The sequence below is a fragment of the Dermacentor albipictus genome, unplaced genomic scaffold (assembly GCF_038994185.2).
Source record: "Dermacentor albipictus isolate Rhodes 1998 colony unplaced genomic scaffold, USDA_Dalb.pri_finalv2 scaffold_36, whole genome shotgun sequence".
Classification (NCBI taxonomy): Eukaryota; Metazoa; Arthropoda; class Arachnida; order Ixodida; family Ixodidae; genus Dermacentor; species Dermacentor albipictus.
The window spans coordinates 1-24533 of record NW_027225590.1 but is presented as its reverse complement, the minus strand read 5'-3'; the positions used below and the strand labels follow the sequence as shown (position 1 = coordinate 24533).

Genomic DNA, 24533 nt, shown 5'->3' with positions numbered 1-24533 from the left:
TGCTCCCGTATCCACCAACAGTCGCATGGAGACGCCGTTCACTACGACCAGAACTTCCAAATCTTTTTTAATTTCAAAAGCGCTTACCGTCAAGACAGACACGGACGGCTGCCCTGCGGAAGTTGAAGACAGCGTCTCTGCGGAAGAGACGTGTTGAACAGTACGGGTTTTTCAGCATACTGATGCAAAATGGCCCAACGTGTGGCAGGTGCTGCACCGCCGGTTCCTTGCTGGACAATTCCTGTACGTTGCAATATGTTTCGCGCTGCCACACCGATCACATGCACCACGGTTCCCGGAGGAGCCATGTGCGAAATGTCGGCCCTCTTGGTGGCCTCTCGGAAGAAGTCGGCCCTCTTGGCGGCCTCTCGGAAGAAGTCGGCCATCTTCATGGCCTGCCAGACTAAGTCGGCCATCTTGGCAGCTTCCCGGAAGAAGTCTGTCATCTTGGCCCGTCGACGGAACGCCAAGTTGAGATGCGCCGATTCTTCGTACATTTTCGGAGCCGAACGCGCAGTTCGCTCGATGCAAGGCTTCTAAAGAGCGTCCAATTTCTTCTGCCTTGTCCAGGGACAGGGTTTCGCCATGAGCCAATAACTTTTCGCGAACGCTGGCGTTCGCCACCCCATGTATTATTTGGTCTCGGACGCGTTCATTGTACGTTGTGCCGAAGTTGCACTGTGCCGCCTTCTTCAATGCGGTCACGAATTCCAGGAATCCTCCCTCGAACTGCCTTCGACTGGTGAATTCGTGCCTCTCCACCAGAAAATTTGTTGACGCGGCGAACAGCCGGTCAAGCCGCTGCAAGAGTTTCTGGAACTCCGACGCTGGCGGGACCGCATCACTTGACGTTGACGCTGCGCCGGTCGACTGCCTTGCTGCTTCGCTTGACGCTGACGCTGCGCTGGTTAACTGCCTTGCTGCTTCCTGCTCCTCGTCTGCAAAGTAGTTTCGTTGTCCCTCACGCCCGAGAGCGCTGACAAGCGCGGACGCTCGTCGCGCGGCCATCCAGTCGCCACCGCCGGCCGCTTCGAGGTGGGCCTGGAAAATTTTTTCCCATCTATACCATGGAATTAACGGTGGCCCGGGCAATTCAAGAAAAACGGGAAGGTTCGCCGAAAAGGAAGCCATGCCCGGTAGCGTGCAGGGGACAGTGCAGAAAACAAGCCAGAGCTCGCAGCAGGAATCGGGCAAGGAAGAACAAAGGGGGCGAGAAGGCCTAGGCTCGGAAGCCTCGCGACGCCAAGTGCGTCGGCGGCGTTTGCAGTAAAGAACACTTCACTTACGAAGCTCGCTGGTTTCCCGGGGCTTCGGTCGGAACCGCTGCGGGAATCCCATCCTCGTCGCCAAAAGATGTTGTGTCGGTAGCGGCAGGCAAGTGGGGGCCCCCGGCCAGCGAACGCGCGGCGAGTGCCGACGCAGTGAAGAGGACTCGGAGCTAACTGCTCCTGATGAAAACCGGAACGAAGACTGAGCCGACTTGCGGCCGTTTATTATTAAAAAGGACTTCACATGCCAGATGACACCTCCTGATTGGTCCCAGCTCGTCACATGACAGAAGGGGGTGCGCCATCTAGATAAACTACTATGAAACCTAAATGTATGATAACACATAGATCTGACAGGGGGCAACAGTATACTATAGCATAGATGCAGAACCTTGGAAATGCTCATTAGATTGTCGTTTTGCTGTTGAGGCTTGTTCTCTCTAGCCAGAAGTCATCATTATAGTCTGTTCTCGGCTTCTTACTTCAAGGCTCAAGAAGTCTAGAACAACAGACATTTCATTTAGCTTGTCACTAGTAACGCCTGTATTTGTCAAAGACAAGATGCACTGATTATAACGTAGTACCATTTCTTGCGGAAGATTTTGTATTATAGCAGTTTTCAGAAGAACTCCATAATCTTTTGCTTTGACGCCAAGGTTATGCAGGGATCTCACGCGCGTCTGCAGTTCTTCATGCAACCCTTGAAGCCCTTCGATATCTTCGCAAGAACGAACTTTACGTAGGTTTAGAAGACGATGCATGTGGTCGTTAACAATCAGTGACTTCTGACCGAATCTTTCTTTGAGAAGTTCTATAGCTGTGCTTTCATTAGTTGTCAACAGGCCGCTGATGACACCTTCCGCTTTACCCATCAAGTAGCTCCAAAGATATTTCAGTTTGTCTACGTCTGTGATATATCGGTTATGGTGAACAGTAGACTCAAATCGATCCAAAAATTCTGGCCATTTAATGGGGTCACCATGAAACTTCGGCACATCGAGCTTCGGTAGCTTAACGTGTGCACGTGCTTGATGAAAGTCATCGTAAGATGCGTGCGTAGTCATTGTTTGCTGATCGGATAAAATGCGTCCAGCGCGGGATTTCGCGAGGACAATAGATTCCCGATACTGTCCGACGCATTGAAGCTCATCCTCAAGGTTAACATCGGTAACATGCTCTCCTACTTGGTTATCAAGGTCCGTAAGCAAAGTTTCCTTTATCTTCAATAGGTTAAGATGGTCGGTAAGGTCACCATATGGCGTTGGTTCCGTCTGTGTAAGAGTTGTCATGTCGTTGATGATCCTGGTGACCGCCACTCGAACGGTAGCACGCTTCTGACGTAGTCTTTCCATGTCGTCACGATGGGAATGGTAGGCCTCATGATGACGTGGATAGTTCTTCGATTCTGTCGCTGCATCATCACGTTGATCACGTCAGTCGGTCATCCTCTTCAGGTAGCTCGCTTCATCGTCAGGGGTCTTCAACTGTAGGTCTGATATCCTGCTCACGGCACCATATGTTGAAAACCAGGAAGCGGAGCCGCAGTAGAGAACGTCTTCTTTATTCGATGCTTGCTAAAAACAATTTTAAAAAATGCAGGCGCGCGCTCGGCTTCACGCTCGTTTCTCACTTCGTCTTCTTCTCTTCTTTTTCGGAGCATAATATTTCACAATTGAAGAGCGGCACATATGTACATGATGCCCCAAACTTAGCGGTCATCCGCAAATTAGTGTGCTTCCCGCAGCACTGCTGTGTTCACACACTGTCCCCACAGAGGCCGAAGTTTACACATTGTCAATAGATGAGTAAAATGTGAAAAGGGAGGTGCCTCTACTTTGAATTTATCATGCTTCATATTTGTGAGCATGACTGTGGCTAAACAATGCAACAAGGACATATCACTAGTCTCAAGTGTCCACTGTGATATTTTAACCACAATAAGCAGAACCTAACTTGTTTAACCCTGCAAATTACGTGAAGGAAAGTTAGAACTTGCTTACTTTTATTTATAGCCATTAAGCGTACATTCACATAAAAAAACTAACTGTTTTCTGAGTACAAAATTTAGTATCGTAATTCCTCAACTACCCACCAACTGAAACCATGTTCTAGCATATGAAAAAAACTATCGACTTTGCATTAGCTTTTCTGTGTTTAAAGGTGCCCTGCAACACTCTTTTAAGGCCACCATCTTTGCTCTACACCTTTCCTTAGCATGTCAAAGAAATAAGAGCAAGAGGAATTGATAATTACCACACACAAACCCATGTTATCAGTCACAGAAACTTCAAAACACAAGCAAAATGAGAGTAACTCTCAGCTCGAATGCCACATTTCACTCTCCCATAGTGTGGTAGTGTGGATGCAATAGTCGCAGAGCACCCATGTTATGTAAAGGAAGCTGACGTGTCAAGCCCGCTCAGCTTGTTTATTGCATTTCTAAGGCCTTTGCAATCAGGCGGTGCACAGTCCGTCTTGGAGGCCATGGCGTTATTTTCATGGTGGCAAAGCCTCCGCGAGCCAGACATTGGCACACTGTCAGGGTGCGGCATTATTCGAATCGGCGAAGCACCGATCAACAGGCGCCAAAAGGTTGTAGGAATAGGCACCGATGAGCAAGACAATTATTGCCGGCCACTCAGGCAAGTGGCCGAAAGAAGTTGGAGGCAGGTTTAGAAATTATTTTTTGTTGTTGTTGGCGCGACCGTGACACCCCGATGGCTTTTAGTAGGAACCCCTGTATATTGTCTGCCACGCGTGCACATTGAGAAGCTTGCTAAGAAGGCAAGGGTGCAAATACTCCGAAATATGTGGTGTCTCTGTGCATCCAGAAGACGGTTGTTGTACGACCAATTAGCAGAACATAATCGGGATTTACAAAATGGCACTGGTTCTCATCTGCCGCATCATTGTAAAGCCTGCAGAGAAGAAAGGAAGATTAAGTTTGTGGCAAGGCTGAAAGAAGCAAAGGTTTTAAACAGAAGTAAGGACCAGACAGCCCGTGAACTGTTGGAGGCCTTCTATATTAAAGGAAACTGTAGCGATTGTGTTAGCACCCCATCTATCTCCATTAATAAGAATGAAACTCCTTTGTTAGATACACGGGCATGAGATACGTGCATGCCTCAGTTATCTTTTATCCACTTTTTTTTGTAAAAACCTTCGCGTGTATGTGTGGTTTTTGCTACCTATCTTGATCTGTCCTTATATTCATTCGCATACACGGTGAATAAACAGTTGGAAGTTGCGCCTGTCCCATCTCGCTTCTATGTGTTGCCTTTTTCGGCCCTACAACCCCCTTCTAGAAACATGCACCAACTAGCCCCCCCCCCCCCCCAACAAGTATTAAGGCGCGCTCACACTTGCGGGAAAGCGCGCAACGCAGAACGTTTCCCGCACGCCGCTTCCCGCACAAACCGGTTTTTCTCCCGCAGACAGGCTGCTCTGCCGTCCCGCAGAGCGATGGGTCAGGTACCTATTTTTGCCGTGCCGCTGACGAGAACAGCCAATGGGGGCCGACCGTGAACCGTGACGTCGGTCCCAGTTCAGTGACCCCGTCGGCGGAGGCAGGAGGCTGCGCGAGTGCTGCGGGACACTCAGCTGTTGCTCGGCGCGCTGTCCTGTGTGTTCCTGCCTCGTTAGGGTCCTCCCTCAACGCCTCCTCTCTCTACATTCCAAGAACCGCGGCGAGAAAACGCGCGCAGTGTGATCGTCATTCCGAGCAGCTGCGACGCAGCGGCGTCGTTTACGCTGTGCCGCTGCAGGAAGTCTCCCGCTAGTGTGAGCGCGCCTTAACTCTGTCTCTGTGCAATCCTGTTTCCACGAATTGCTGACAGTGTATGTGTGCCAACGGCGCCGTATGGCCAGCTGCCATTGTTTTTCCCGTGTTTGTGAATGAACAATAGAGGCCTGCCACAGACTTAAGGGTGTGCGTGTGTGGTGCAATACAAGCGTATGACCTCTAAAAGCAGGGGGAAATCACCCGTTCCCTTGCCCTTAATTAAAAGGGGAGCGGTCAAGACCTTGGAAGGAGCCAGGATAATTGGGTGAACTTGACTGGATCGTCACCAATATCTGCCATTCCCCAACACAGGGAACTAGGGAAAGGAGAAGTTTTTTAAACACAGGTTCTAGACCAAGCTAAGCAGTCTAGAAGCTAAGCCTACAATCTGCTGAGAAGCGTCAAGGAACTAGTGCCGTCCAGTATCACCTGGGCCGCCTAGCCGCATCTGAACTGCGAGTTACAAGTTGACGTAAGAAATGACAAACCAACGTCTGCAACGAAGCTCACTGTAGTTCCCCTCAAGTAAGCTCAACCTGCTCCAGGGACGATGTCAGACCTAGACTCCCGGGTTGACCACCGTTAAGTGTGTTTTGTATAGTGTTAATTTCTATATTTACTGTTCACTGTTCATTGTATTTCATTTTTCTTCATCATTGATCAAGATTAAGTGCATGTGTGTTAGTGTTCTTGTGTTTCGTTTAAATTGTGTGTCATTGTCTATAAATATTTTTTTTCTCTCTTTCTTCCGACTCTGACTCCTTCGCTGTGTTCGCTTGAGTACAGAACGACCAACCGGCTTGTATACCCCGTCGACGACTTCGCGCCGATGGCGAACGGTGACAAGCCGTGACACACACCACGTGCTTAGCATGTTGATGCATCATTCCCATGGTTGCAATAGCTTGCTCATGGCTGCATGATAATCAGGCGATACTTCAAGCAATCCTACGATGGCCTACAGATAGAAGTTCAAACACGACAAGGAGCAGGGGGAGAAAAGACGATGAAGAAGTGCGATAGAATAAATGGTGTCACTACGGAACGGGAGCAGTCTTGTATCAGAGAGACTCGTCACGACCACCAAACCAACAGCTCCGTGTAGTTGGATACTACAGCTACACATTCAACAAAACTGAAATGAACTACACCACAATAGAAAAAGAAGCTCTCGCCATTTTAAAAGCCATCTGCTACTTCCGTTCATATTTGGAACATAACTGCGAGTCGGCCTAGTTGGATCATCATCATCATCATCATCATCATCATCAGCCTGGTTACGCCCACTGCAGGGCAAAGGCCTCTCCCATACTTCTCCAACAACACCGGTCATGTACTAATTGTGGCCATGCCGTCCCTGCAAACTTCTTAATCTCATCTGCCCACCTAACTTTCTGCCGCCCCCTACTACGCTTCCCTTCCCTTGGAATCCAGTCCGTAACCCTTAATGACCATCGGTTATCTTGCCTCCTCATTACATGTCCTGCCCATGCCCATTTCTTTTTCTTGATTTCAACTAAGATGCCATTCACTCGCGTTTGTTCCCTCAACCAATCTGCTCTTTTCTTATCCCTTAGCGTTACACCTATCATTCTTCTTTCCATAGCTCGTTGCGTCGTCCTCAATTTGAGTAGAACCCTTTTCGTAAGCCTCCAGGTTTCTGCACCGTAGGTGAGTACTGGTAAGACACAGCTATTATACACTTTTCTCTTGAGCGATAATGGCAACCTGCTGTTCATGATCTGAGAATGCCTGCCAACAGATTCATCGTAAAACTTTTTGTGCGCAAACAAACAGAGACGAAGAATAGAAAGCGCTCGTCCTTGTGTTTCTTCTATTCTTTGTCCCTGTTTGTTTGCGCACAAAAAGTTTTAAGAAGAGCATATTTGGAAGGTGCAAAGTTCGAGCTATACACAGATCATGATGCACTCACGTACATATTGAAGATGGCCGAACTGAAAGGAAAGATAGCCTGTTGCATGGGTGAACTTGAGCAATTTGATTTTGAAGTAGTTCATCGCCCGGGAGATTCTATGAAGGACGCGGATGCAATGTTATGATCAGCCATTATGCTTCCAGACAATCACAAAGAGGCAAATGTTGCAAGAATATGGGAAGGAACTGAGGTTTCGCAACATACTAAAAATTGATGAGTTGCCATTCCTACTTCCTTGGTTCTATAAATACTGGAACTGTATCATGATAGCCCCGATTCAGGAGGCCATGATGGCTTTTGGAAAACCTACATGAAATTGACACAAAAGATGGCTACACCACAATGTTCCAACACGCCATTTGAGATTATTCATCTAGACTTCACACGAAAAAAGTCTGAAGGAGTCCAAAAGACACCATTGCCTTCCTGTTGTGCATTGATGAGTGCACCTGGATGACTGCAGCAAGACCTGGTAAAGAATTATGCTAACAACGTAATTTCTTTTTTTGAGCAGGAAAATGTTTGACAATGTAAAAGTAAGTGTCTCCAACAATGGACCTGCCTTGCGAAGTCATCGGCTACAGGAATGGGCAGAAAAGTGTAACATCAAGTTAGGGTTCACTGCACCCTACCATCCCGCAGCAAATGGGCTAGCTGGGCTAGCTGATACATTAGCATGTATCCAGCATTCCCAGGTGGTTGGAAATGTTGTTCTGAAGCGGCAGTATCTCACCACAACCACTCGCATACAACTGGCCTGGGATGCACTCCTCTATTCAATGCAACTGGGAAAGCACCTTATCTGCCTGCAGATATAAGCCTTGGCAAGAACCAAAAGCTCACAGACGCAGGAAGAACTGAATATAGTAGATCAAGGTAGGACAAAAGAATGAAGAAAAATTTCAACAAGAGGCAAAACACAACCATACCAACACTCGACGTCGGTGACTTTGCATTGGTAAAAAGAGGGCCAAGCCTGAATGCGGCCTATAACAGGCCATTTCATAGTATCAAGACGGCAAGTCAACAAGGACACTTAAAGACCATATGGTACATTGGCCCCAATGATACCATGGAATCCGCTGCTATTGGAAATATATTCAACTATCATCCCAGGAGGGATGCAAACACAGAAGGGGGGAATGAAGCAATCCTATGACGGCCTGTAGATAGAAGTTGAAACAAGACAAGAGGCAGGAGGAGAAAATACAATAAAGAAGTGCGATAGAACAAAATGGAGGGAGTCTGTTTTGTGCAGCTACTCAGTGCAGTTTTATTAAAATACTTAAGATGGTTGTAAAGTGTAATGCCGCATCTTTCTCACGGTACTCACAATATCATGCCAACATAAATTGCACATTCCATTTTTCACTAATGATCTCCTACTGCCACATATCAATGTCACGTTCTTCGCATAAAATCTCCACATCATGATGCCCCTACTGGTGCCACTTAACAGCCTTTCTTGTGAGCATTGCATAGCCTCTTTACATCAGAATTTAGAGGCATAGAATTGAGCATATCAAAAATGATATGTGAGGTTCACTCTCAGTTCTAGCGCACATACAGGTTTCCATAATTATTTTCATTTTCACTGAGCAATCAAGGCCTGTAGGCCTCTCTCGCTTTCTGAGTGGATACAGCTAGAGCAGCCATGCCTGTTTTTCGTGCCAGATGCTCCTCTTCAGTGAGCTGTGAGGCGATGATTCCTTCACCCAGGGGACAGCATACCTTTGCACTCATGGATGCCTCACCATCGGCCAAGCGCACCGCATGCACCGTTGTCTGCTCCTCCACATTGTAGTCCTGCCCCAGACATTGAGCAGCAGCAGCAGCATTCGAGGAAAAGCAACACCAGAAAAACAGTGTTAATGCATGGTACTCAACGACCGCTCGTTTTCAAGAGAGTGTCAACAAATTTGCAGGAAGTCTTTGACACACAACACGTCTCTGAGCCGTTTGTTTAACTACTACCTGCCAACATTACTTCAGAACAAACCTCGATCTGAGGCACAAACAAAACCAATGTGAACTGTGCGAGAAAGCAAAAACTATATGTTTTTTCCTGTGGTGCTAAAAACTACTACATTAAAAGGGATTAGGAACTACTCACTCACTTCAGGAACAAAAATGCAATACACTCAAGCATTTTTGGCATTTCACTCCAAAAGTAATGTACTCACTGTCGTATATTGTTTACATTCCTCTGCACAAGTGGCTATAGTCCTTCACTCAACACGCAATCATTCAAAACAAGCTTCATAATACAAAGCTTACACTTTCAATAGCTTACTTACCCTCACAAATATCAAAGTGTGTGAAATTATAAAACGCAACGTATAACAGATTTCGCTGGGTCAGGGCAATTCACAACAAACAACACAACAATAAGGCCACAAATAAGTTAGTCAATGTTTCGACCCCTTGCACGAGCGTGGTTCACTTGTAAACAAGTGCAAGGTCACAATGTTATAAAGCTACCAAGTGCTAAGGTTAGCCATCTTTGCTGGGCTTTGTTATGCTTACAATTTTAACAGTGGGCCTCTTCGATTTTCCACTTCTGGCTACCTGCAGGCTGCCAAAGCCAGCCAGAGCACCTTCATTTTTCTCTGGTTGCTCCACCCACTGCGTGACGCACTTCTTCTGCGTGTTAGTTTGACTCGGGCTGGACAATTGCAGCTACCCGTGGGCTGCCACAACCAGTCAGGACGATTTTGGTCTGGCTGCTCTCTGGAAGTTCTCTGGCTACCAGATGACAAACAGGCAATGAGCACTCGCCACCATTATTGTGGGGACTTGACAGATTGCAACGCGGGCGCTTAAAGGCCTTTACCTCGCTCAGGCAACTGGCTACATTCACCTTATTTCTACCGTGAGCTTTTTAGGTCACACCGTCCCGCCTTGCGAGGCGGTGCGATATGAGAGGCGGCGAATCATTTGAAGCTTTTTTCTGTGTGTGCATGTTCCGTGAAGGCTTCTTCCCAGCCGTGAAAAGCAGGCAGCACTCTCATGCATGCATGCTACCTGCATCATGTTCTGCGTAAGTTGTAGACACTTATTCCCACGCACTTCAGTGCGTTTTCGATTCATCTTTCTCTGGTGGTGTTTCCTATCCACACCACTCGCGTATATGCAGTGATATCTCCTTTTTCTGCAGTTAGTGAAGGCGTCGCAGCTTGCCAGCATTCGCTCAGTCTCTTCATCGCATGTTTGGGTGGCAGCTCGAAATCAAAGTTTTCTAACTAGGCCATTGATGTTCAAAAAATGCGCTGGTTAGGTAACGGCCACACAAGCAATAGCTTATTGAACTCATTATAGTGACCAAAATGGTTTTTCGTGTGAAACTTTTCAGCGGTCACATGCGGCACATATTTTCATGCACCAGCCACATCTCTAGCTCCTTCAGCACAGGCACAAAAGAGAAGCATCGTCATCATCAGCCTGGTTACACCCACTGTAGGGCAAAGGCCTCTCCCATATTTCTCCAACTACCCTGGTCATGTACTAATTGTGGCCATGTTGTGCCTGCAAACTTTGAACGACAGAAAGCTGAGCTAGTTGGTAAGGATTCATTATGCAAAATAGAAGTGAGCCGTTCGTGTTGTCCACTTCTCTACTCTTGTGTCCTGTCTGCACGCCTCACTTCTATTCTGCAAACTTCTTAATCTCATCCGCCTACCTAACTTTCTGCCGCCCCCTCCTACGCTCCCCTTCCCTTGTAATCCAGTCCGTAACCCTTAATGACCATCGGTTATCTTCCCTCCTCAGTACATGCCCTGCTTATGCCCATTTCTTTTTCTTGATTTCAACTAAGGTGTCATTAACTCGCGTTTGTTCCCTCACCCAATCTGCTCTTTTCTTATCCCTTAACGTTACACCTATCATTCTTCTTTCCATAGCTCGTTGCATCATCCTCAGTTTGAGTAGAACCCTTTTCGTAAGCCTCCAGGTTTCTGCCCCGTAGGTGAGTACTGGTAAGACACAGCTATTATATACTTTTCTCTTGAGGGATAATGGCAACCTGCTGTTCATGATCTGAGAATGCCTGCCAAACGCACCCCAACCCATTCTTATTCTTCTGATTATTTCAGTCTCATGATCCGGATCCGCGGTCACTACCTGCCCTAAGTAGATGTATTCCCTTACCACTTCCAGTGCCTCGCTAGCTATTGTAAACTGCTGTTCCCTTCTGAGACTGTCAAACATTACTTACATTTTCTGCAGATTAATTTTTAGACCTACCCTTCTGCTTTGCCTCTCCAGGTCGGTGAGCATGCATTGCATTGGTCCCCTGAGTTACTAAGCAAGCAAATATCATCAGCGAATCGCAAGTTACTAAGGTATTCTCCATTAACTCTTATCCCCAATTCTTCCCAATCCAGGTATCTGAATACCTCCTGTAAACACGCTGTGAATAGCATTGGAGAGATCGTATCTCCCTGCCTAACGCCTTTCTTTATTGGGATTTTGTTGCTTTCTTTATCGAGGACTACGGTGGCTGTGGAGCTTCTATAGATATCTTTCAGTATTTTTATATACGGCTCCTCTGCACCCTGATTCCCTAATGCCTCCATGACTGCTGAGGTTTCGACTGAATCAAATGCTTTCTCGTAATCAATGAAAGCTATATGTAAAAGTTGGTTATATTCCACACATTTCTCTATCACCTGATTAATAGTGTGAATATGGTGTATTGTTGAGTAGCCTTTACGGAATCCTGCCTGGTCCTTTGGTTGACCGAAGTCTAAGGTGTTCCTGATTCTATTTGCGATTACCTTAGTAAATACATTGTAGGCAACGGACAGCAAGCTGATCGGTCTATAATTGTTCAAGTCTTTGGCGTCCCCTTTCTTACGGATTAGGATTATGTTAGTGTTCTTCCAAGATTCCGGTACGCTAGAGGTCATGAGGCATTGCGCATACAGGTTGGCCAGTTTTTCTAGAAGAATCTGCCCACCATCCTTCAACAAATCTGCTTTTACCTGACCCTCCCCAGCTGCCTTTCCCCTTTGCATAGCTCTCAAGGCTTTCTTTACTTCTGGCATTGCTAGTGGGATTTCAAATTTCTCTAGACTATTCTCTCTTCAGACGAGTTAACTGCTGGGTAGTTGGTGATCTTGCATACTGAAAGGATTTTGCGCCCAAAAACAACACACACAAGAAAGACGATGACACCACGGGCGCTACTTTAACTGTTTAATGAGGGTGAAAGCACTCAACATATATAGCCCTCCAAAACACCGTGCACGCGTAGAATTCAACATGGAGTAAAAAGTCTTATCAGAGTAGGCGCGATAGAAACTTCAGCTCAGCCTCGTAAAGAAAAACCGATGTATCACTAACACGATTCGGACCCGCTTTCTTAATGTAGAAGGCTTCCGATGTTTCACGTGATGTCTGATGCCTGCCTCTACCCAAAATCCTCGCATCGCGGAAAGACAAAATTCATAGGGAAAGGTAAGAAGGAAAGGGAAATAGTAGAGGCTTTTCACATTAGAAAGGAAGGAGATAAATGTGTAAGCACCCCCTCTCTTGCCTTGTCGCGAAAAGAAATAACGTTTTTGAATGAAAGATTATAATGTTGCTGATTTGCAGATGTTTTTGCGGCTGGTGTGCACATGCCTATGCTGAAAAAGGTATAAATGTCCGGTGAATTTCAAATAAACTTCCAGTTGGCAGTGAGCGCTTGTTTGTGGTATTTGTTTCCTTGTGTCCTCGTCTTTTTCGCGCTGTTTAACCTCAGTTCTAAGCATGAACCAACTAGCCCTCATCGAGATCTTACTAACACAGACAGAGGGACGGCGTTCACAGCACATGTGATGGACAAAAATTTTTCAATTGAGCAACACTAGGCATTGACAGGCTTACCACCCACAGTCCAACGGACTTACGGAGCACTTAAACAAGACCATCACGAACATGATCTCTAGGTACATTGACGTCCAGCACAAAACATGGGATCATATCTTGCCTTACGTGACCTTCACATATAATACCGCCATACAGAAACGACGTGCTTCACACCATTTTGTTTTCTTTAAGTTCAGACGATGCTGGACGCTATGCTGCCGTGTCAAGACGACGAGCGACTAACTACTGACACCGAAGAATTCACTCAGCGCGCTGAGGAAGCTCGCCAGCTTGCGCAGCTGCACATCGGTCAGCAGATGACAGCATTATAACATCTGCCAGACAAGTGTACTACAACCTCAGCGACCAAGCATGGGTGTAGACTCCTGTTCGCCGCCGTGGCCTCAGTGAAAAGTTGCTCGACCGGTATTTTAGCCCATACAAAGTGCTGTGCTGCAATAGTGACGTGAACTATGAAGTTGTTCCAGACAGTGCAGCTCAAACACAACGTAGACAACAACCTAGCCCCAACATTGTTCACATCGTACGCATGCAACCATATGTTGTGCGTTCATGATTTTTTTTTCTTCATTTATTCATTTTTTATATTTCCACTCATATGTGCAGCTAATGCAGTTACCCGTTTCTTTGAACTATGCACATGCTGCTTCACTTCTGCTGTACTTGTCTTTCCTGTGGCTGTCACTGTGTTCTTTGCGCCAGCATCTGCCTTGACCACGTTTTTGTTTCCCTTGCACAGCTTCTTAACCAACAAGCTAATTCTCTTTACGAGGAAGGGCAGAAATGCCACCTGCAGTAGTGGGGACAGTGCAAAAGAAGAGACAGGAAGGACAAGAAGTGCGCATGTTACCCCCGCCCGCTCGATAGGCTGGTCCCACCACAGTTGTTTTTCAGGAGCCAGCTGTCCTCATTAAACATCGCCAGTCCTCTTTGAAGACACGTGAGAATATTCGCAGAACTGCCTGGCTTTATTTCTTTGCCCGTATGGGTGCTATTATAAATGAGATGTATGGCGATTTGTCGAGCTATACCTGCCCATTCGCAACATAAATCAACTTCCTTGCGAATAAAAATAAACTTGTCTGTGAAAAAAAAAAACATTTCTTATCTTGTTGGATGATCTATGATTAACTGTATGATCTATGATGAGAGTAGCAGCGTGTAGCATGCAAAACAGTAGTTTGGACTTTTGATGGTCATATACAAATTTTGAATGTAATAGGGTAAGTCTTAGGTTGCATGTGTAAACCAGCAATGCCGAGCTTTTAGAGCAAACTATAGCCTTAAATCAAACACAGCGCTGCATCACACTGCTCCCGATACATGCAGTTTATATATCGTAAGGTGCTTCTTTTTTTCTGGGGTACGCTCAGGAGCGAAGTTCTTGCTCTTCACATGGAAGTGATTAATGGATTAGCTTGATGATACTGTTTGTAAGTTTGAGTGTGTCCTGCTTACAAGCTACCAGGCTAAAAGAGCTAAAGAAAGAAAGAAAAATCTGCCAGGGGCAGCGCACACAGCAATTGCTTTCTTGTGAACCGCAACCGCAGCCACTGCACTTGAAGCTGAATTTTCTGCTGCTATGGAGCCGTGATTTCTCGTAGTACTTAACAAAATGTACTCAAACTTCTCACATAGAATCATGTATATCAACGTCCTTTAACAGGTTCACTACTCAATCATGCACAAATATTATTCTTTACTTACTGAACACACATCATTTTCATTCAGATCCTATTAGATTAAAGTGTGTGCAAGTTTGGCTCACTGTCTCTTCAGGATTATTGTAACAACCGGCATACCATCTAAGTCCAGCTAGTTCTTTTTGTGAGGATTTTCTTCGATATGTAAGCCGGAGCCGGAACGTCGGATAGTATCAAAGGAACAGTGTCACTCATCAGCAGCAGATACACCTTTGGAATGTGCACAATATGCTAAATCCTCAAAGTGGTGCTGGCGCACGACTAATACGGTTGGAACATCTTCAGAGCACCATTGTTACAGTTTTGTTTCAGATGGCCATTCGTTGCATGGCGCCACTTGCGCCACCCTGTAAATGCAGAGAAGATAATAAACACAGGATCAGTTTTCAAGTGTGATCCCAAGTGTATAGTCGCGCAGTAGTACAGGTGGTTGGTTCCTGTTCCTTGGGCATAACTGCTGACGGCAACCACAGAGCCTCTCGGAACTGCTCAGCCCCCCTCGTAACAAGTGGCGATGAGAGAAAAAGCACTCAAGTTTCTTCAAATTCATCGTCCTACGTCACCTACTTCTACGCATGTGAGTTTGTTATTTGTCTAGTGAATTCGACACAACAGAACTTCGTCATGCCAATGTTCAGCAGCTTCAAAGCATTCGACGGAGGAGGGATATGTACGGCCCTGCTACATTGAACGCCTTGAAGCTTTCATCACCAAGATCACTACAGCAGCAAAAAAAAGAAGTCAGACTTCTTTAGTTCCTGTGGGCAGAAGACGTATGTTCCCTTGCGGTGTCTCGTTAAGCCTGCCCAGCCACAAGAGAAAAGCTTACAAGAAATTCTTTCCATTCTGTGTGACCATTACTGCCCCAAGCCATCTGCTGTTCAGCGTTTTAGGTTGAACAGCGTTTTAGGTTTAGGTTTTAGGCTTGATAAAGGACAAAAAAGTGTCACTGGAAACAAAGTTCACTGCATGTATACACAAAACCTCGCAACAAGATATTTAAATATACATTCTAGACATTCTAGACATTCTAGACAAAATCCAGAGTGATTTCCGGCGCCGGGGGTCGCTTTGGTCGGCGGTGCATGGACAGCACGAAAAAATTTCGGGGGGGGGCTGAAGCCCCATAAGCCCCCCCCCCTGGCTACGCCCCTGCGCTGTGGGGAGGAACACCTCGCGACCGAGTGCAAGCACAGCAGCACTACGTGCAACTGCTGCTGAAAGCATGGACACAATGCTCGAGTGTGCAACTGGAAGAAAAATCATACTTCACTCCAGATTGGTAAATCCACCAAAATACATGGTTCCGTGCCTCCAGCTTGCAAAACCAAGTGGAATACAGCAAGTCAACACTGTTGACAACACACCTGCCAATGTGTTTGACATCTCACCAGTCGACACAGTCGCGCTTTCATACACTTCACCATGACCATCAGCATTTGCAGCAAGCCACTCCATATGGAGCTGGACACCGGTGCAACTGTTTCTGTCACTGCTAAAAAATGCCTTCAGGAGCTACTACCTTTGGTGACTGTCATGCCATCAAATGTGCTCCTATGGAGCTACTCAGGTGAGCTCACACAAATTGAAGGCAAAGCAGATGTCGCAGTACAGCACTGCAACAGAAAAGCTGTCCTACCTTTGTTCCTGACTGGCAACGGTTCACCAGGACTGCTACGTCGCAATTGCATTCAAGAACTGGGCACTGACATTGCTGTCCAGGAAGCAGGTGTTATGTTGTTTCTGATGTTAAAGACGTTATTCAAGCATTTCCTGAGGTATTTGAACATAGCCTTGGAACAGGGCCCAAGCAACATTTCAAACAAGGGCAACAATTCAAACAAGGGCCCAAAAGCAACAATTCGTGTATGTCGTCAACAGCAACAGTGTATGTCGTCTATCGCAGTCCTTGTCCTTCGCGCTGTACGTTATTTTTGATCAAAAATTCATGTTCAAAAATATGCGGTACCCAAGTTTTTCAAGCCACGTCGCCTGCCCTTTGCCCTGAAGGACGGGGCGTCACAAAAGCTTCAGCACCTACAGAGGGAGAGCATTCTGGAGCCAGTTGCCTCTTCAGCTTGGGCTGTGCCTAGTGTTCCAGTGAACTAGAACTAGTGTTCTAGTTCAGTGACACAGGTGGCTGTGTCAGAATTTGCAGAGATTTCAAGATTGCTGTTAATCCAGTGGCCCTATTGGAAAAGTACCCAATTCTGAGAAATCGGGGCCTTTTGGGCCATGCTGTGTGGGGGTGAAAAGTTCACCGAACTGGATTTGAGGGATGCCTACCAGCAAATAGTTCTTGAAGAAGACTCTAGGAAGTATATTACTATTTCCACACATATGGGGCAATTCCAGAATATGTCTTCCTTTTGGTGCTTCATCGGCACCAGCCTTGTTCTAAAGAGAAATGGAGAACCTCCTTAAAAACTGTAGCATATTGCAGTATATTTTGATGACATCCTTGTCACTGGTCTGAATGATTCAGAGCACCTTCACAACCTCAGTGCTGTTCTGTCTCGACTTTGTGACTTTGGACTCAAGTTGAAGTTCAACAAATGTCATTTTTTTGTGTCACAGGTGGAGTACCTAGGGCACATCATAAGAAAAAAGGGATATCTCCAAGCTTGAGAAGGTATCTGCAATCTTTTACACACCTGCACCCCGTGACATCAAGGAACTCCAAAGCTTTTCGGAACATGTGAATTTCTACAGGCGCTTTCATCCAAACATTTCTGGACACCTCTGCCATCTGCATTTGCTTCTCATAAACGAAAGAAATGGGTGTGGGGAATAGAGAATGATGCATCACTAGAGTGAAGCAGTTGGTAACATCAGCTCCAGTCCTAGTACATTTCAATCCAGAGAAACCACTGTGTCTCAGTTCTGATGCATCTCCGTATGGGATCGGTGCAGTTTTGGTACATGGAGAAGCTGATGGTTGAGTACTGTCCGTTGCCTTTGCCATCAGAACTTTGTCTCGTGAACAGCAAAACTACAGCCAAACTGACAAAGAGGCATTAGCCTTCATATTCGGCGTTGAAAAGTTCCACCAGTGCCTGTGTGGCATTCCTTTCACTGCCTATATGGATCACAAACCGCTACTGGGATTGTTGAGTGCTGATAAGCGCATTCCTGTGCAAGCTTTACCATGAATGACTAGTCAGAAGGGCACTGAAACTTTCTGCTTACATGTACAAGCTCACGTACAAGCCTGGTCGGGACTTGGGTCATGCTGCCAACAAACAGCATTGATCTGCCTGAACCTGCTGAAATCTTCATGCTTGAACAAGCGTACCCGGGACCCGGACCCTTGTCACCAGCCGTTGCAGCACAGGCTACAAGAAACTATCCACTCCTGAGTCATGTAGTTCTTGCTCTCCTGCGAGGAGAAGGGCTTCCAGTTGGACAAGAGGGCAATCCATTCAAGGCAAGGAGCAGTGAACTCAGTCTCCATGAAGGTTGCTTGCTGTGGGGTTCCAGAGTTGTTATCCCAAAATCTCTGCAAGGCAAGGTCCTAACTCTTCTTCATGCTGGGCATCCTGGCATCAACAAAATTTTTTTATATTTAATTATTTATTTATACATACTGCGATCTGAAATCAGATTATAGCAGGGTGGGTATACATAATATGTGAAAAAAAATATATGCATGCATGTAAACACACACAAAATTAATCAGACATGCAAGCATTTTTCAAAGATTGGTGAAGAATACATAAGAACAAACAAGCAAATAAATTTATACCGTTTCCAAGCATTTTTCAAACATTGATAAGGAATTCTGAGTAACAATCTCAGAATTAAGGTTATTCCAGTCTGGTATTGTCCTAGGAAAAAAATAATATTTGAAACAGTTATTCCGTGCGTTCAAGGGGGTTACTGATAAAGCGTGCCTTCATCTCGTGTTATGACCTGATGAGTAAGTGATGAGCAGTGGCGTAGAGGTAGAGCATCCGCCTCGCGTGCAAGAGGACCGTGGTTCGAATCCCGGTGCCGCGCAATTTTCCACCGGATTCTTACAAAAAAATCCGCGTGTTGATAAAGTTGCATGAAGAGTCCTGGAGTGCAGCCTCACTAGATAACATTCTAGCATTAAATGTTGCCAGGTTCAGATTCCAATGGCAGCCTGCCCGGATCCAGGGATTCTTAGCACCCTCTGCTGCGTCACAGGTCAGACCGCCGCCGTGGTCAGTTGCTTCGCAGCTGCTGGGGTCTGAGGGCTGGGGTTTGATTGTTGTATTCATATAGGAGGTTGTGGCCAAGTACTGCACCAGGGTGGCCAATCCTGCTCTGGTGAGGGAGTGTGTTACCGGTTCTGGTTATCTTGGCCACAACCTCCTATATGACCTCCTATATGGCCACAACCTCCTATAAGTAAAGAAAGCCTTGGGAGCTATGCAAAGGGGGAAGGTAGCTGGGGAGGATCAGGCAACAGCAGATTTGTTGAAGGATGGTGGGCAGATTGTTCTAGAGAAACTGGCCACTCTGTATACGCATGCCTCATGACTTCGAGCGTACCGGAATCTTGGAAAAACGCTCTAACATAATCCTAATCCATAAGAAAGGGGACGCCAAAGACTTGAAAAATTATCATGAACAGCAGGTTGCCATTATCCCTCAAGAGAAAAGTGTATAACAGCTTTGTCTTACCAGTACTCACGTACGGGGCAGAAACCTGGAGGCTTACGAAAAGGGTCCCACTTAAATTGAGGACGACGCAATGAGCTATGGAAAGAAGAATGATGGGTATAATGTTAAGGGATGAAAAAAGAGCAGATTGGGTGAGGGAACAAACACGAATTAATGACAGCTTAGTTGAAATCAAGAAAAAGAAATGGGCATGGGCAGGACATGTAATGAGGAGGTAAGATAACCGATGCTCATTAAGGGTTACGAAATAGATTCCAAGGGAAGGTAAACGTAGCAGGGGGCGGCAGAAAGTTAGGTGGGCAGAGGAGATTAAGAAGTTTGCAGGGACGACATGGCCACAATTAGTACATGACTGGAGTAGTTGGAGAAGTATGGGAGAGTCCTTTGCCCTGCAGTCGAGTTGCCCTGCAGAAGAGCTGCAGTGGTGGCGTAGAGGTAGAACACCCGCCTCACGTGCAAGAGGTCTGTGATTCGAATCCTGGTGCCGTGCAATTTTCCACCGGATTAAAAAAAAAATCTGCGTGTTTATAAAATTGCATAAACAGGCCTGGAGTGTGGCCTGATCTCAGTGACCAGAACCGCTGAATTGAAAACAAACCTAACTGCCTTATGCTGTACACGTTCCAGTTTTTTAATATTGGTTAAAGTGAATGGGTCCCAGATAATCACGGCATATTCCAACAACTACGAATGTAGGAATCGTGCGCCAATAAACGAACACTAGACGTAGATGATTTCAGTGAGCGCCTCAAGACGAACAGTTTACGCAAAGAATTTGCAATAACAGTACCTAGGTGCTTCGTGCAGGCAAGCTCACTTCCAAAAGCAAGTCAATTGCAAGAAGCCATATCTGGTGGCCAGGAATTGATGGCGACAATGCTAAGAGCGTATAAGGCTAAACATGCCAAGCTTACCAGTGTACACCTCAACGCATTCAGCACACACCCTGGTCATTTTCACAGAGGCCTTGGCCAAGCCTTCACGCTGACTCTGGGGGCCTATTTTTGGGACACATATTTCTTGTCATTGTTGACACGTATTCAAAATGGGTTGAAATTTGTCCAGTGGCATCAACATCAGTAGACGCTGTCATCACAGCATTGTGCATAGCATTTGTGCAGCATGGACTGCCGGATGTTATTGTGTCCGATAATGGACCTGCCTTTGCAAGTGAGCAATGCTTGTAATTCCAGACATAGTAAGGGATACATCGCATGCTTGTACTGCCCTACCATCCAGCTTCAAATGGTGTGGCAGAGCATGTCGTACAGATTGTCAAGGACAAGATAAAGAAGAGCGGTTGTGAATCCTTTCAAACCCAGATTTCAAGATTATTTCATTACAGCACCACACCACACGAGGTCACTGACAGAGCACCGTGTGAAATGCTCACGGGAAGGATGTTCTTCGTACAGGTTTACACACTTCAGTGCTGCTGAGACAGCTTAAGCAGAAGCTGCACGAGGACAGAGGGTGCCATTCTTCTGTGCCGACAGAGGGTGCCAAATGTGAGAGATGACGTACTTGCAAAGAACTTCCATCAAGGTCGCCTGTGGGTAGCTTCACATGCCATGAGCACCACAGGTCAGTCAGCAGCTACAGTCTGTCTCAGTGATGGCACTGTCTGGGATAGTAACAGCGACTGCCTACGTCCTCAACGCTAAGAAGTCTCCGCACCAACTGCTGGACCATTGGAGCCTGAACCTCCTCCTACACCAGGCGCCGATAACCGTCCAAAAACTGTGTGATACTCATCAGGCTGTTTCTGCAAACTTGGAGCCAGCAGTCTATGTAACTGGTGGCACAGAGGAGACTGCTGTGAACTGTTAACTCAGTTGCAAAGAAGCACCAGAAGCTGCAAGTCAGTACAAGACTATTCCTCATGCTTGAATGGGAAATAGTGCTTGAATGAACTAAGAGAGGAGGACTGATACAGTTTCGTTTTATATGGCCATCTGTTGCGTTGTTGCATGGCGCCACTTGTGCCACCCGGTAAAGGTGCAGAAAATAGAAAACACAGGATCAGTTTTCAACTGCAATTCCGACTGTATGGTCATGCTGTATTAAATGTTAATTCGTTCCTGTTCCTTGGACATAACTATTGATGGCAGCAGCAGAGCCTCTCGGAACTGCTCGGCCACATTTGTAACGGCGAAGTGCCAGCTCACATTTCTCAGAACATTCTGGGTCACGCAGCGTCAAAATCAGTGGAATTTTAGCCCATGGCTTGCACGTTTGTAGCCAAACTTACGATTCTGTGCAAAGTATGTAGTGCCCCTCTGGCTAGTTTTCTTCTGTGCAGGAACACTTTTACTTTAACAAAACAGACTGGTGGGCTAGTTGGTATTCCATGTTAATATTTTTAGTGCAAAGAAACGCACGACCCGAGAGAAGGCACACAGGACACAGCGCTACTAACAACTGATCCTTTATTGCACTTGATCGCAGTAAATATAGCACCCTACAATAGAAGAGTGAAAGGGAGTGTAGAGTTACCACAGCATCACAGATCGCCGAACAGCCTAACAATCTGCCGCTACCGTGACAACGGTATCTCCTTCCCTGACAACGCGACAGATGGGCAGTTCACACAATCTTTATTTCTGTTCATTTCGAATGCCTCTACGATTTCCCTTGTCAGTTGTTCAGAATTCCTACCCATCACTCTAGTCTTTTTGAACAAAGGTTTGCAGCCATAGCGCATGCAGTGTGCAGCAAGATGACTGGGTACTGCCAGTTTGTCCCAAATATTGCTTCCCGCATGGCAGTGTAATGTGGTAAACTACACGTTCCCCACATGGGACAACAAACAGTTCATGATGATTTGTAGCACAAGCACTGTGTGCCTGCTTGGGATCATTAACCCTCGCGCACAAGGGCACCACGACCACATTTTTACTTCTGCATGGTTGCAAAGCGGCACCACGACTATTAGTTCTGCTTCTTCTTAAGATGCCACCAGGCACCGCAATCAGCAATTGTAAACGGTTGCCAGCTGCGCATAGCTGGCTACCGCATAGGATTTCAGCATAGGAATACAGCATAGGATTTCAGAAGTGTATTTTGAAAACATAGGTTTATGATGCCCCTCTTAATTTCGAGTGTGCTCGGAGCGTATGGAACAAGGGGCTTCTTTCCTCTTGGCTCATAACACCAACATGTATAGGTGCTTAAAATATGAAAGGCGAGGCCTAAGAACCTAATGCGTCCATCAACAGACTCTTCAATTCTTAAGGGGAAGAGGTTTTAGGCATTGCTGCACACTGCATGCGCTATGGATGCAAACCTTTGTTAAAAAAAACTAGTGTGATGGGCAGGAATTCTGATCAACTGACAAGGGAAATCGAAGAGGAGTTTCAAATGAACAGAAACAAACACTGCGCAAGCTACCCATCTGTCGCATTGTCAGGGAAGGAGATACTGTTCTTGTCTCAGTAGCGGAGGATTGCTAGGCTGTTAGACGGTCTGTGATGCTGTGGTAACTTTACACTCCCCTTCTGCCTTTTATTGCATGGTGCTATATACTGCGACCAAGTGCAATAAAGCATCAGTTGTTAGTAGTATTGTGTCCTGCGTGCCTTCTCTCGTGTCATGCGTTCCTTTGCGCTAAAAATATTAATTTTCTCTTTGTCTGGAAGCCTAAAAAGCTGTGTATTCATTAACATCACCTGGAGTATTCATTCACTTTGCTCCTTGAACTTCTAATTACAGGAACTAAGAGAACTATTGTGACTACGAGCGCTGCGCACTGTGTAGTCAGCATGTTAAAAAAATTAAATTATGGGATTTTACGTGCCAAAACCACTTTCTGATTATGAGGCACGCCGTAGTGGAGGACTCCGGAAATTCCGACCACCTGGGGTTCTTTAACGTGCACCTAAATCTAAGTAGGGTGCAGCGGTGGCGTAGAAGTAGAACACCCGCCTCGCGTGCAAGAGGTTCGTGGTTCGAAAACCGGTGCCGGCAATTTTCCACCAGATTTAAAAAAAAAAATCCGCATGTTGATAAAATTGCACAAACAGGCCTGGAGTGCGGCCTGATCCCAGTGACCAGAACCGGTAACGCACTCCCTCACCAGAGCAGGATTGGCCATCCTGGTGCAGTACTTGGCCACAACCTCCTATATGAACACAACAATCAAACCCCGGCCCTCAGTCCCCAGCAGCTGCGAAGCAACTGACCATGGCAGCGGTCAGACCTGCGACGCAGCAGAGGGTGCTAAGAATCACTGGCTCCGGACAGGCCGCCATTGGAATATGAACCTGGCAACGTTTAACGGTAGAATGTTATCTAGTGAGGCGAGTCTAGCAGTGCTATTGGAGGAATTAGAGGGCAGCAAATGGGATATAATAGGGTTCAGTGAAGTTAGGAGGCCAAAAGAAGCATATACAGTGCTAAAAAGTGGGCACGTCCTGTGCTACCGGGGCTATATTCTTATTAATCGGATTCCCGATTAATAAGAATATAGCTGGTAACATACAGGAATTCTATAGCATAAACGAGAGGGTGGCAGGTCTTGTTGTGAAACTTAATAAGAGGTACAAAATGAAGACAAAAAAAAAATCTAAGTACATGGTGTTTTCGCATTTCGCCCTCATCGAAATGCGGCCGCCGTGGACGGGATTCAATCCCGCGACCTCGTGCTCAGCAGCCCAACACCATAGCTACAGAGCAACCACTGCGGGTTCTTTAACGTGCACCTAAATCTAAGTACATGGTGTTTTCGCATTTCGCCCCCATCGAAATGCGGCCGCCGTGGCCAGGATTCGATCCCGCGACCTAGTGCTCAGCAGCCTAACACCATAGCCACTGAGCAACCACAGTGGGTAGTCAGCATGTTAACAGACGATATAAATGATATTGAAAATTACTCATTGCAGCAAGAAACAGTACACTTATGCACTCTCTAAACATAATATAACAATTTTCTTTCACTTTCATGTGAGAACCAATTATTTTAAATATATCAGGCGTGCAATAACAACAGACTCAGTAGCCGACAAAGCGCGCTTTGCGACAGGCCGCCGACTGCAGCGCTACTCCTGCTGTCATGATGCGGAGAAGCAGTGAACTAGGCCGGTTGGCACACCTACCTAGGGTGGACGACGATTCTAGCCACCCTAATCTACCCATCTAGCCACCGTAGTGTCCCCAAACATGACCTCACTTCTGGAATGTCCTTCCCTATAGTGCCGTCAAACAATGAAAAGTCCCATCAACTCGCAAGTATACACTCGCACTATGTGACCATAGTGTTTTGCTATCATTCGCTCTCTGCACTTTCTTGGTTCTTGTGTAATGCCCCTCCCTGCATTGTTTGCAAG

The 24533-nt window shown here is 46.3% G+C and overlaps 1 protein-coding gene across 1 annotated transcript in view; it reads right to left on the bottom strand.

The window, feature by feature from the left end:
* The window catches only part of park (E3 ubiquitin-protein ligase parkin), a 651541-nt gene extending 633736 nt beyond the window's left edge, over positions 1–17805 (bottom strand). Inside the window, exons 1-2 of the mRNA XM_070529945.1 lie at positions 17749–17805; positions 8644–8791 (exon numbers count right to left, since the gene is read on the bottom strand). Coding sequence (XP_070386046.1) covers positions 8644–8791; positions 17749–17790 — 190 coding nt within the window. The 5' untranslated portion in view covers positions 17791–17805. The remainder of the gene's footprint in view (positions 1–8643; positions 8792–17748) is intronic.
* Between the last annotated feature and the right edge of the window lie 6728 nt (positions 17806–24533).